The sequence below is a fragment of the Cygnus olor genome, chromosome 4 (assembly GCF_009769625.2).
Source record: "Cygnus olor isolate bCygOlo1 chromosome 4, bCygOlo1.pri.v2, whole genome shotgun sequence".
Classification (NCBI taxonomy): domain Eukaryota; kingdom Metazoa; phylum Chordata; class Aves; order Anseriformes; family Anatidae; genus Cygnus; species Cygnus olor.
The window spans coordinates 15,887,413-15,902,157 of record NC_049172.1 but is presented as its reverse complement, the minus strand read 5'-3'; the positions used below and the strand labels follow the sequence as shown (position 1 = coordinate 15,902,157).

Here is a 14,745-nt window from a genome sequence, read left to right as displayed (position 1 = left end):
ATCAACCTGTGGATTCCTCAGGCTCGACGGAGCTGGTTCTGCTCACACCTGCAGTCAGAGGCATTTGTCACCAGCAGCGATATAAATATACTGAAGACTATCATGGGAAATACTTGTGGAGATGTTAGCTTCTTGGCTCACTCCCATAGTCTGTCAGCAGTGGAGGGACAGTTCCTTCTTCCCTGTAGCACGCAGCTATCTTGTCTCTTTGCCCAGTGATAATTTTTAAGGCTGTTCCCCTCACTCACTGTTTATCCATGGCAATTTGATCTGGCTAGCAGGACTGAGTGCTCAAAACAGCAGTATTCTTTTTGTCTGATTGCTTGGGTCTGAAACGTATCAGAAGGAAATGGATGTGCTTTGTCTTGAGCCAGCAGGCAGAAATGTCCTGAAAAGCCCTGTATTAAAAAGTGGGGAAGGGGAAGGAGAAGCAGGTGATTTTGCTGTGCAGTTCTAAACATCTTAAGAATCACACCTCAGAAAAAGGACTAGAATAGACCACCAAGCTGAATCCACCTTGCCAGCAGCAAGCACACAAATTATTTATTATAGCAGCACGGTATGTGAGGCAGGAAACTGTAACTCGGTGTAGCAGGGAGTGGAAAGTGCACCTAAGGCACACTCACTAAGGCTCTGTAACTCTCTGACATGCAAAGCACCTCACTCTGGCTTATTCAGGCTTCAGCACAATAAATGAGAAGCATCAGCAAGCTTCTCCAGGGCACAGCAGTTGCAGACCTGAGGTCTACAGGAATACACAAATACATATTTATCTGAGTCTGCTGTCCTGAACGAATGGGCAAAACAAGTACAGGGAAGAAGCAAGAAATGGGCATAAAGAAACAAATGGGCTTTAGGAATAGCCTCTTAGATGAGTTAAGATACGAGCAGCCCTGTTAGAGAAGCAAGGGAAAGCTGAACATGCTTACAAACTGCCATTGAGGGCTCCTGAGCTGACAGAAAATGCAACTAGAGAGCATCCTTGAAAAAACATTCACCAGACATCTCCCAAATAAGGATCATCTCAGGGATTAGGCACAGTATTTACTTAACACTAGGGTTCAATTTCTGCTTCTGTGGAGATCTTCTGAGTCATATCAAGCAAATCATTCAATCATTCTCTGCCTCAGCTTCTCATCTGCAAATGGACCAATTATACTTTATCTGGCTGCTAAAGGTTGTTAACGCTCCAAAAGAGGAATTGCCATTTAGTAGGAGTTTGCCAAGAGGCAGCACAAAAGGCTCCTTTCCAGCTCCACGGAAGAGATGTAGCAAACCTGAAATGCAGTTATTCTGACCGCTAAGTCTAAGTCTCCTGCAGTATGTGGCAGCTCTCACACACGCCGATGCAAACCCACCCAGTCTGTTGATCTTTACATTGCAACATCATATGCTAACAACTTGAAGATATTTACAAAAGGATGTCTTGGGTGGCCTAATCAACGTGGCTTTGCCACATCCCTGTCCCGTGACTGCGACGTAACTGCTTTTGGTACCATCTGCACAGGAGAGAAATTCAAATGGCAGTTAAGAATATAGGTTTACTTTCTATAGTGGTGAAGGGTAGATTTTAGTAACCCTTTTCACTGCCATTTTTTCAGTCACCTATTGATACATTTACACTACTCCCTTCAGTGCTGATCAATTTACTTTCGGTCCGGAAAGAATCAGCTCACCGCATCTTTCAGCAGCTTGGGATCACTGTGGTCTTGTCTGCTCTGGGTTTCCAGACACTTACTCTGATCTCACTGACACAGATGTTACAGAGGCAAACACTGTGTTTAATGACAGTTTACTTCTCTGCAAGACTGTAAAACATCTTTCTCTGACAATTCGTCTTTTGTGCTGGGGAAGCACGGGGAGGCACTAACCTCTGGAAAAGGCTGTAATTTTTATATTGAAGCAATGGACTAGATACCTCTCTTTCAAAACCAGATCTAGGGCATATGAAGTGTTTGTAATGGATAAGGTGCTGCTTCTTCTGAATTATTCTTCACACATTTGAATTAAAAAGATGTTAGCAAAGCCAAACTTTCCGAAGTTGTCATGGTTCCAAGTCTACATTAAGCTTATAAGCAAGGAAGTAGAAAGCTCATAAATTCACAACTTCACGCGTGTCTCCTTCTGCAAGTTCCTCCCCAGCATCAGCAGGATGTTTGCACAGAAGTGAAAGGCAGACTAAGGCCCTCATGCCCTAGCTACTCTGGTACTGCTCATTTGTTCATAACCATTCATTTACATTAAGTATCGCTGTGAGATAAGTCATTTTTTTCATTTCTATTTATTCTCCTCTTTCATCTCAGACTGAATTTTCTCTGGTTTTCTCTTCACATTCCCATCGTTGCAAATGTTACCACTCTTTTCCTTCACTAAAGTGACCAATAACAAAATGGTGACTACAGATGCTGATGGATAAGTACCAAGCTTTGCAGATGACATTCCAAGGAAAATAACAGATCATTGCATCAAACTGTCTGCAGACGCAGCAAGGTTTTGTAACGTTAATTTTTGTTTAATAACATGTAAAGGTGCACACTACTGCAATAGGCACTAAAAGCTTACCTTTGTCCTAGAATAAAAACTGAGATTAAACAGCAATCTGCGTATGCTATGCAGGCTACACAAATATATGGAGTGGTTCAAATGTACTCTGTATGTCCTTTGATGTTCTTCCTACAAAACATCTGAATAAAAAATCCAAGCTTTCTGTCTGTTGTGATGTCTCATGTCTTCATCACACTGCTACAGACTGCTCCTGAGGTTTTAATATGAGAAACAAAAAATCAAACCTTCAAAAACATGCTGACCTTGAATATGCTTTGGAGAGAACCAAAAAGACAGACAACAAGCAGACTTTGCTATTGTTTGTGTATGACTTTCAAGGGGTAAAGTCCATGTCAGTATGCGTTTGTGTCACTCCCTAAGCAAGAGTTCTCATGAATACTGAAATCACACACTAAAAATTCACGTCACAGATAACCGTTCAGAGAGCGTTAGGACTGCTGGTATTTGCAGCAAGCAAACCCAATCCACTTGAGTTAAATTGCCACGAGCAACTTACAAAAAACAGTATCTTATGCACTCCAAACATAATTTATTTTCAGACAATGTAGTACTGCAAAACATTTTCTTTTTGTCCACATAACAAAAACCAACCCCAGACGGGGTTGTTGAAGCACATTAGTGCTTCCTTTACCAGCCCTAATGGCTAAACACATTAGGTCTGGGGTAAAGATAACCTGCACATATTTGGTGCTGTAGCTTTATCTCAAGTCTGGCTTGCAAACCTTTGTTTGTTCGCATTTTATCACATAGATAGCAGCCTGCCCAGCAGCATCCCCCTACATGAGATGAAGGCTTCATGTGGCTGATACTCTGTAATGAGTTGCTTTCCTTAATTTCTTTTGCATCTAGCTACATTTCATTTAATATTGTTGGAAGCTTTTATTAAATGTAGAAGCTCACTTTCCTCTCACTGCTTTCCTATTTCCCATCATTCTCCTCTGGGATCTTTCTTTTATCCCTTCTCTTGCACTGGAGACAAAATCTTTGTCTTTTACCTTGTCAACAGCTGGCCAAAGAGCAGAGACCTGCCACCTTTGGGGACTGGGAGAATTCAGACAACTTCTGACTGACTACCCACAAAGCAGTCAGACCTCACATTTTTTTCTTTTGCTACTTTCTCAGCCCATGCCAGCACTGCACGGGCAGCTGGGACTGTGTTGAATGACCTGAACTGAAGGATGGGCTCTTAGCTCTTAATTGTAATTTTTCAGTCTTAAGTTTATGGATTTACTGAGCTTTAAATGTGCATGAAGCGTTTGAAGAACCTTGGCAAGAGGATATTATGTGAATGTAATACCTCTTAAAGTAAGCGTGATATAGTATTCCAAAAAAGGAAAACATCAAATACCCCTGCAAATTCCTTTTAAAAGGAGAAGAAAAGCTGAAAAGGCCTTAGGAACTTAAAAATAATGGAGAGAGAAACCATTAAGCTACCCTGTAAAGTATAATTTTGAAATATATAAAACACTGGTGGCTGATTCTTAATTTTTTCCGAGGTCGATCACTTCCTCCTTCAATAATTGATCACCTTCAATAAGAGTAATGTGACCAATGTCCATTGGGATTGCCTACATGAACTAGGTGTCTCGTGATTCCTACTGCATGTGAAAAAAACAGTCACGGAAGTGAAGAAGTGGCTCATTTTCTCTTTTAGCTTGAGAGACCTCAAAACTTTGTAAGAAATGTCTTCCACTGATTCAGGCATTTCCCAAGGAAATATTAGGAACCGTTGAATTTTGGCCTGGCTATGACACTGCTGACCTTGAGTACGTCACTTCTGCTTGTAAACACATACATATGCATACATAGATATCAATGTTTTTATGTACATGTGTGCATACGTATATGTGTGTGCATACATATCCAGATAGAGTATTTATCACTCCTGGTCTCCTGACAGAGTATTTATCACTCCCCAGGACTCCAAGGTCTGCAAACTTGATTTTTCTTGTCTCCTTTCCTCATTACTTTTATTTTTTTCCTCTTAAGTAGATAGTATAAACCCAAGAAAAAAAAAAATCACTTTAGACCAAACAGAACCAGTTACTTCACTATTTCACATCAGCAAAACTAAATTGAGATGTGACAGAAGGGTTCTTATTCAGTTTTACAAAGTTAGCTTGAATTGAACATTTTGTTCAGTCAGTACTGATTACAATTTACATGGGTCTTAAGTAAAAGCCATTTGTTTTTGGAAAACACTCAAGTTGCAATCAACTGCATTTGCAAATGTCCTCCCAGTGGATACAAACGATCTACCAGTTCAGTATATGAAGATCCAGATTTTGTCATAAGGCCATTGTCAGTACCTGAAGATGCTTCATGTAAACAACACAATACAGCCAGCAGAGCATGAAATATACTCCAGAAAACAGAAGGGTGTCTGAGCCCTCCATGCCTGCCCTATTCAGACATTACCCCTCGGATGTTAGCCAGTTGTTCCAACTTAGTGACTCATGCTGACACCTTTTGTTTGGCTAATGACAGCTCCTCAGCTATGCTGATCTTGACCCAGATTCCTCTCTGGCTGAGCATGGAAATTCAGGACAGAGCACTCCATAAAGTGATACCAGCTATCACCTAACTGGCACAGAAAAAAACTGTTCGGACATGCCAGCACTAGAAAACATACAGGATGCATCTCTATTAAGGTCTTAAGTAAGACCGAAATTTTAGATCCAAATGTCTGTGATTCAAAACGGGCATAAAGTTCTGTAGCTTGACCCTATCACAAACATTTATTCTTCATGCCTCCAAAGGGTATTGGCAGATTTTGTGTAGCCAAGTTAAGCTCAGCACACCACCAGACCCAGCATGCAGGCATTGCTACTCATTACCATTTACAGGGCCTTTGACAGCCAGGGAAATGGACGTGTGAGGAGAGATCACTCATTCAGTGATAACACAGAGGTTGCTGCTAAAAAGATGCAGGTGAGGTGGCTGCTCTTCCCCCTAGATCACACCCTGAGTGCAATACTGATCAAGCTGCTCTCTGTCAGCATGGCGACTCTATCACTTACCTGCGGAACATTAAACAGCTCCAAATCCTGCTGAGGCCAGTGGAAATCTTTGTGCTGTCACAGCGACAGTGATAGAGCAAATGAGGCAGGAGCTGTGTACAGAATTGCCACCCTTTCAAAGGGAGCCCCAGGCACTTTAACGGATGAAGGGGGACTGCCTGTAAATCTGAACAGGATTCCTGGATTGCCATGTGGCAGGATAGCAGTGGAAGACATCTGGATAAGTAGTTCACATACTTGGATGCAACAGTGAAAAAGGAGTCATAGAAATGTTTGCAGAAAGGAACAAACGTTCGCCCTCGGGCTCATGCCTGTGTGCTTAAAACAAGGCTACTGCCAAGATCAGGTCGTAGGCATTCAGCTGGAGATGTGAGGGGGGTGGTTGTGGTACCCCGCAGGGCAGGAGGGAGGGAGTGTTGTGTCTTGCCTACCTGCGGACGACTAGCTTCAGTTTCTTGTAGGACCCTTTCACCAGGGAGATGGCCTCTCTCCTGGAGCTGCTCAGTTCCACCTCATTGATGTTCACCACCTCGTCACCAGCCTGCAGCTTGGAAGGCAGAGAGTCTGCTTTACCTCCCTCTTCGATCTGCACAGGAAAGAGAGAAAGCGATGGTGAGGCACGCCTGCCAGTTTGGCTGTCACATGCAGAGCTCAGCGTGCACTTCTGTCCAAGAGGCAAGGTCTACCAGCCCCAAACTCAGCTCTCAGACTAAGAAACGTTGCCTCCCTTTGCCAGCCAGCTTTCTCAAAGGACAATGCTTGCCTCCCCTATATTGTGTGTATGGAAGGTGGGGATCAGCAGCCAAACAAATTTTGCCAAGAAACATTGTTTTGAATAAGCCAGAAAAGTTTTTGGTATTTGGAAGCAGTAATTGCCAGCAAAATGGTTATGGAACATCTCTTGATAAGAGCACCCCGGCACAAGCCCAAGGGCCAAGCCCGGATTAGAAGACTTTTGATGTGATTTTCCAGTTCAGGCTCCTCTGCATGATCTAACTGCCTGGTTAACAACAGCTTGCTGTTTACAGGCCAGGAACAGAGCAGATGCACACAGGTGTATGCAGTTAGTAACACGCAGCAGCTCTGCAGGGTTTTTCAGCTAGGGATTTCAAAGAACAGTATAAAAGGAAGTAGAAAATTATTTTAATTTTATGAGAAGGTAAGTAGCTTGCCCAAGGCTATGCAGTGGCAAATCCAGAAGGAGAATCCTAGGGCACCTTCCTCTCAGTTTTGTATAGTCCACTGTGTACATTGCGTAGTCTTCAATGCCCATTGATTCTCCATCAGTGTGCCAGCAGCAATGCACCAAGTCTGCACAGAAGTGAGAGACAGAGCAGAGGAGAAGGAAAGAGGGCCCAGAATCTCGGACTCCCGGCCTTGTGCAAAGCGAGAGGTGCATACTAGCATAGCGATACTGAATATTAGCAGAGGGCAAGGTTACATACGTATTAACACACTGAATCCTGAGCTTCTGGAGAATGAAATGCAACCAAAATAGCTTTTATTACAAAACTTGCCACCACAGAATCTGATATTCAAAGCACCCGGCAGTCTACATTCAACAGAAGCTGTAACTGGTGTTAGCAATTGTCCCGTGGCCCACAATTAATTACAACATCTTATGGCACCCTGGAAGTATAACCTCTTTTGTCAGTCCTTCACCTTCCCAGACATCACACCAAAACAAAAATTGGATTCAGACTCCGATCTAGTGAGCAGTACTAGTATTTGCAGGGGTGCCACTTTCTGAGAAGTGAAACTGCACGCACACTTCTACAAGTTACTTTTACTTCAAGCCATGTTGGGTAAGGTGTAATTGAGCCACAACTCAAACATGAAACTCAGCACATGCAGACACATTACCCGGACTTTTTACTAGTACATTAGTTTCAGTGTAAATGGTGATTTCTCACAGGCAAAGCCAGTCTGTTCTTCTGAACAACAGTACTCCAGCTCGTGTATTTTGTAACACTTAAAATCTGATTTCCACAAACATTAGCTAATCAGTTCTCCTACCTCCCTACACAGGTAGGTATAAATCATTGGTATTCATCCTACCAGGAAGTCCTTCCACCGATGAATGATTTTTTTCTTTTCTTTGTGAGAATGGATAAAACCACAGGAATGAGACTTCATATAAAGAGTCTTCTATCACAATTACCAGGAAGGGCGAGAGATGAAACATTAGACCTTGCTGCCAGCATAAATAAATAACAAACTAAAAACTGCAGTGCAGTATTGCTCCAGTTTGTTGCTGCTGTAGAGAAACACAGGTGGGTAGCATTTAAACTAAGTATAACAGACTGGGACAATACAGGTTAGATTAACCTGCAATACAGGAAACAGAAGGGAGTTAGTTTTTTGTCTTTTTTTTTGTTATGTTAGATCACATATAATAGAAAAAAGGCATTCTTGGACCAGTACAAATTTGTACTTGTACCTTGTAACAAATATCATCTACTTCAAAGGCTGAGACACTCATCAGAAGCATTTGTATTAACTTCTGCCTTGAGGAACTTTGGCCTTAAAAAACTGCCAGTCCAAAAATCATGATCTGTGCTTTGTTCTCTACCAAGTCCCAATGTTATTTTTTTATTCTAGTTTTTGAACTCCACAGGATCACTGTTTTAGGGTTCTCTTTGGAACCATGGAGGTAGATTTTTGTTTTCCTCTCTTTTTTTAGTGAAAATGGGTATTTGGATTCTTCCATAATTACCATTATAAATAACCTGAAATCAAAGGCCTTAACAAAACACTAAAATCCACAATACTTCTGGTAAGGTTGCTAACATTACGAACAGCTCTAAAATAAATCTGTCTTTGATAACTGACGTGTTCCAGCTTATGCTTATGCCAGGGGCTCTTAAACTGCAGTTTGCAAGGCCATGTAGCCAGCCACAGCAGTATATTAAAGAATGCCTTGAAGGAGAGTTTGCTAGCCTGAGTACAGTCATCTGCAAGTAATGCTGAGGTTGAGAATGATCTGCTTTCCTCCTGTATAACTATCCACAAACAAGACCTAAAACACAACACACTTTTTGTGACTAGACGCTTTTGATGGTAGCATCAAAACTAAATTACCTGTGTACCTAGACAGAATATAAGTGGAGATATGGATTGATTTTTTCGTTTGATTGCATAGCTATCTCATCTCTTAATAATGTTAGCCTCCTCTCTTGCTTAGGTACAGTTGTCTCATTTAATCAGCTGGGATTCCCTGGATGCAAGTTCCCTAGAGGTCCTGGAGGAAAATACAACAGCCCTGTGACCTGGCAATACCACTCAGAGAGTCAGAAGGGTCAAAAAGACTCCAGGGTTTCCAGCAGAAGTCCAGAAACAAGGCACTGTCTCCCAAAGCAAAGTTCAGACACCCCATGTTCTAACCTGGTCACTTCCTCTCTCTGAATGCCTCTGAAAATATTTGTGTATAAGGAGTGGTAATAATTCAAGGAAAGAACTGAATAATTCAAACAAAACACGCTGCACTATAAACACAAAGCTCTATCTCTAGTCAGTGTAACAATTATCAACAAAAGCAAACAAACCTCAACGCACATGTAACCTATTTAAACAATCACCTGCTTCACTGGCCAAGTCAAGGATGGGACCCTGCTGGTCTGTGATGCGCTGAGCAGCTGAGGACCACATGACAGAGTATGCTTGCTAAGCTTTGTGTGCCAAACCAGACAGATAAGTATGCAGGCAGGCCACTTCTGCGTGTGGCTACCCTCTCCCCTCTCTGACCAACGTCTTGTTCTGTGGACCAGGTCCCAGGTGAGAGGAAAAGAGAAGATAAGTCTTCAGCTGTCCCCTAAACCTCAAATGGCTCTAAGTGCTGTCAGTCAGCAATGGCAGAGCTAGCAGCACACTCTATTGTTTTCAGTGCGTAAGTTGCATCGGAGTAGTTTGAACAGCCACAGTATTGTCAAAATCACCCTCAGCCACAAATCACCCTTGTGCCAAAAATGTGATCACTGTGAGCTACATGATCTAGCGTAAGGGGTCAATCAATAGGCAGTAAGACCTCTTATGGCTTATTTAAGCAGAAAGAGACAAGGTGATTTGGAGCCAGCAAACTTACTTGGGCATAGGATCATCGCTAAAACTATCAGGAACAGGAGGAGCCAGCAGGAGCCAGCTGGGGACTGATGATTTTTGCCTGGAATGAGACAACCACTCTGCCAAGCCAAGTTATGAGAGAAGACTGACAAGCAGAGGGGGAAGGAATACCTAAGACACAGGTAGGCTGGATTTCATGCCTGGTTTCACTGTGGATGTTGTGAGTAGAGCCAGATGCCCAGGTATGGCCACGTGGGGAGCAGAAACCCTCTCCTTGAAGTCAGTAGCAGCATCTGTACAGCGAAACATTCATCAATAGCAGAAAGACTCATGGTTTCTGTGCCTCAGTTTCCCAATTGTAAAATGGACACAACTGTTCCTACCTTTATCTGTCCCCTCTGTTCAACATGTGATCTCTCTGTGGGCGGCGATGATCTAAATCTTGGCTCTCATTCCAGGGGCTGCCTCTGAATCTCCAGCTCACAAGCCCTAACTTGGGGAAGAGTCTTTGCCTCTTGAACCATGCAACAGAAAATTATCCCCTTCCAGAGGGTGCTCCACCAACCATCTCTGACAGTTCCTATTTCCTGTGAAACCCCACCCAAGTCCTCCATAAAGGCTGTGATTTCCGCCATCTCTTCCACACCTCACTCTTTCTTCTGCTTTCCACAAACATATCTAGCCAGTGCTTTCAGGTTCTTTCAGAAGGAGAAAACAAGATCTTCCCTGCCAAGCTGGCCTCCCCACCCGCTTCAAAAAGTCTCAATAATCTTCTCAGGCTGACACAAACCCAAGCCCGTTCAGTTGTCTTTACTGCAGTAAAGCCTACCATGCCCACTGCCCTTTCCTGAAAATCCCAAAGGCCACCCCTGGTTCCTGCTTTGCATTAACACTCCAGTCCATTTTCTTCTACTAGAGGAGGCTTCTTGTCACTCAATAGATCATAGAGCAGACTTTGAACTCATCTGTTCTTCCTTTTTTTGGCTTACTGTAAAAGCAAGATGTTGCTTAAGCAGATCACCAAGGATACATAAGACTTATTACTACTGTCTTTTGTTTGGTTCACTATGGTTACTGTATGTTCAGAGAATGCTGTCTAACTGAGATCCTTTCTCGATTATTTTAAAGAGGTTTTCTTTATTTATTCCTCTTTTCTCTTCCCTTGCTTTGAGGAGCTTTTGTAACAACAAATTCTCTGTAGCTTTTTAGATGGATCATTCCATCTTTGTGTCTTTTGTATGAAGAACGGTGCATGTGATTCCTAAACCGTAAACTTACTGGCTGAAGTTTCTTCATAAAAAAAGAAGCAAATATGTACACGCACACACTGTATGCAGTTACACAAGCAAAGCTGTGCCACGCAGCAGGTTAGTACAACTGCTGAGTGACACCAGGAGATGCTCTGGAAAAAAACAGTAAGTCAGCTTAGCCGGGTGTTGACAGAAGCAGCTGCAATCGCAGTGACAAACTACTGCCCTTTTTGTGTCACACACAATAACGATGGGAAGGGAAGCATCACAAATGAACTGCTGGAGATGGCTGTCCAGAATTCCTGAGCTGCAGAAAGAAGTTTTATAGGAACCGATGGGGTGGGAGAGGAAGAAATTTCGCTCCCTGGAGGAGTTGAGAGAGGAAGCTTTCTCCGCTGCAAGGTGTCCATGACTCACCCAGGAGCAGCATTACAGAAAAATGTTCTCTGCTTCAGAGCCCTTGAAAATCCTCCTTCTCAGCCCCATTACCGACCCATTTTCATCTCCACATCTCCACTGCTAAAGTATTTGTAACGGTCTAAAATCTTTTACTAGAATTGTTTTTATTCTTTCCAGTGGGATGATGCGTTCCAGTGCATCTGGGACTCACCTCTGCCTTGTCCCTCACTAGGTTATCAGCACTGGTACGCCAAATTTGGCTTGCTCAGTAAACTTGTTGAGTAGTTGATTAATATCAGTTTTATGCTGGAGGTGGGTTTTTTAAGCCCCCATGGAGTTCAGACAGGGTTCTCAAACCTAAAAGCAGAGTTGCAGAGCTACTGAAAGACTCCAGAGAATACGCTGCTCCCATCACTCAGACTTAATGCCATGTCACAGTTTGGGGGCAGTGCGTGTTTCCCATGCAGCAGAGAGAAATTCTTCCCCATTGTCCCCAGCCTCTGTGTCAGCGTGACAAAGCAGTTAATACGATTCAATCAAAAAACAGTTAAGTCAAAGGTCTCCCCCTGAAGCCATATCTCTGCTGGGTATCCCCGTCCCTGATGCAGACATGCATCGAGAGAGAATTTAGCTACTGATGTTTACTCGAAGCCAAAGAAAGTGTTTCCAAATTAGTTATTGTTTTATCCTGCAGGGAAGAAAGGAAGAGATTTTTCTCTCATAGTGCTCTGGATTGTTCTGCAGTAACATTACTGCTCCCAAGTAAAAGGTTTAGTGGTGGAGAGGCTCATTTATTCCAGGTAGCTGTACAAGGTTCACGCAGAATGAATTCACCTCGAGAGCCTGAATTTTACTCAGTGGAAGAACAAGTTAAACTACGTGGTTCTGAAGGGTTAACGGTGCTAAGAAATCTTTTTGGCACTTCCCAAGAAAATCTGTTATTTAACACAAGCAAAACAACATATTTTCTCCCACACTCAGTCTGAACCACGTTAATGAATACATTTACTTGGCTTGGAGCAAGACGCCTAGCAAGGAGAACTCCAGCCCTTGCCATTCACAACTCCAACACTTCTGGGATCCTCAGGCTTGTTTTCCAGATACTACATCATAGAGGCACCACGGTAAACCCAGAGGGACCTCTGCTCACTGTGTTGGCAGTGGCAGTCACCAGCTCTGATTTTAGCACTGCAACCACCATCAGAGCAGTATTTGACACCATAAAGAGAAGAGTCACGAGCTCAGGACTGCACCTGACCATCACAGCTGGTGGCTTCTTTGCAGTGTGTGTTTGTGTGGGAAGGGACAGACAGCCCCATTTTTTCCTGTCTGTCAGGACTGAAGACCGTTTGCCTGCCCCTCCACTGAATTCATCTGCTCACTAAGGACATATATAATATTCTGCTTTGATTCTCAGGAGTGGAAAAATCCAGCGTCGAGGTTGTGGCAGAGAGCTTTGCCCGGTGCTGTGCTCTTCCCGGGTAGTTCAGGAGACAACACAGCAGGAACTTGGTGTCCCTTCTCAGCTCTTTCACCAGCACTGGCTGACCAAGTGGTGCAGCCAACCCAGAGGAAAGCGGGGTCCCAGGGAGCACAGTCCCTTGCCTCTCCCCTTCCCACTGTGGGTGCACTTCTGCTGCCAAAGCTGCTTTCCCACTGCTGGGTGGCCAAAGGTAGGCACTGCTCAGAGAGCAAGGCCACCCGTCCCTCAGTGGGACAGAGGAGCTTCCCTCAAGACAATGTCACTGGAGAAATTGCTCCTCGTCCCTGTGGCTTTATTCCTCTCGTAGTCCTCTGCTCTGCTGCCTGAGGCAATCCTTATTTTGTCCATGTCTAAGGCTAGCCCTAGGAACGCTGAAAAGAACAGCAACCACACATCCTTTTTTCAGAAGAGGGATTTCAGGCAAGCAGGTTGTATTTACCAAAACTGAAATCTGTCCAGGATGCTGAGTGGAAATGCTATTATGTATTAGAGCCTTTAGTACAAAGGGGACCAGGACCTCACTTTTTATGGATATTCCCCAAAGCCAAAATGAAGCAGCAGTGTTGCTGCTTCCCCTCCAAGTGCTACAGATCCAGGCGGAAACCTGCTACCCCTTGCTGACTGAGCACCACCCCTCCTCTACAGCCCCATCTGCACGCAGCAGGGAGCATCACTACCCCTGTGCCACCTGGCTGTCCCCAAACCTGGCCCAGGAGTAAGGCAGTATCTGGGCTGCCTTCCCCTTGTCCTTGAACCTGGATGGTCTGGAGACAGGACTGCAGGCGAAATGCTGGGATGCTCCTGCTCCAGTGCAGACAGGCGCTCCCTGAAGGACCAAGACCTTTCCCAGTATAATTACGGAGCGTAAATTGGCTGTGGGGACCAAAGCAGTGACCCAGCTGCGGAAATGCCATGGTGCTCCAAGCAGGCTGGATGCAAGTTACTGACAAGTGGCCAGGATTCAAGGTCATTCCTCTGACTACCCTGCAGGCTCCAACACTTCCACACCTTCCCATTTCCTGCGTGATTGTTTCCTGTCCTGGAAGCAAGGTTAATCTCAGCAGTCAGCCCCTCAGCAAAAAGTGGCAAGAAGTGAATGGAAAACAGATTGCTGGCTTCAGCTGCAAGAGATAAGAAGACATGTGTGGATGAGCCTGTGTCTGCCTCCTCTCCGTGACTCTAAACTCCTAAGCCAGCAGAGGAAAGAAAGCTTAGCTCTTAGATAATTTTGTACCTTCTTAAGCATAAAGCAGCAAAAATCAAGTTTTATTTCAGCTAATGCACAAAGACAGACGGAACTCCAGTACAGCTTTGACTTCAGACCTTCAAGAAGCCTCCAGGATCCTTTTTTTTTTTGTAATGGGAGGCAAAACTAACAATAAATCTTCTCCACACCCATCCATACATACAAGACAAGGAACTAATCTGTGTTTGCTCCACGGTAACATGCACAGCCCTGTCAGGTCCCTCTGCTAGAGGCGTGGTGCAAACACATTAGCATGGACAGTTCCTGCCCCAAGCCTTACAGTGCAAATGGACAGGTTAGACAAAGAGAAGGACAGGAAACAGAGATGTGGAAAAGCTGTGTCAACAGCAAAGCCCACTCACAGCTACAGGGAGACATCTGCAACACATGGACTTAGCCTAGACGTGAGGAAAAGCAAGGGCACCTGCAGAAGAGGGGAAAAATCAGCTCATTTTCAGCCAGCATAAAGCCAGCTGCAACATGCCTATGAAATGACATTCTGACATGCTTCGCTTTGGCAGCAAACAGCCCGTCTCCTGCTAACCCAGAGAGACAGGAAAAAGGAGGCCAGAGGACAGGAGATGGCTCCTCTCCTGGCTCTCCCACCACTTGGCTGCTCTGTGTCAGGGTGTTCAGAGACCTCTCAGCGCTTCTTCAGACCTCTTCAGTGCTTCTTCCTACCTTTCTCTCCTCTTGCTCAAAGAATGCAACAACCGGGCAAGG

General features: G+C 44.2%; 1 protein-coding gene across 2 annotated transcripts in view; it reads right to left on the bottom strand.

The window, feature by feature from the left end:
• SHROOM3 (shroom family member 3) overlaps positions 1-14,745 on the bottom strand; it is a 147,437-nt gene that overhangs the window by 97,950 nt on the left and 34,742 nt on the right. For both annotated transcript variants that reach the window (XM_040554721.1, XM_040554722.1), the window contains exon 2: positions 6,017-6,171. In XM_040554721.1, the coding sequence (XP_040410655.1) occupies positions 6,017-6,171 (155 nt within the window). The remainder of the gene's footprint in view (positions 1-6,016; positions 6,172-14,745) is intronic.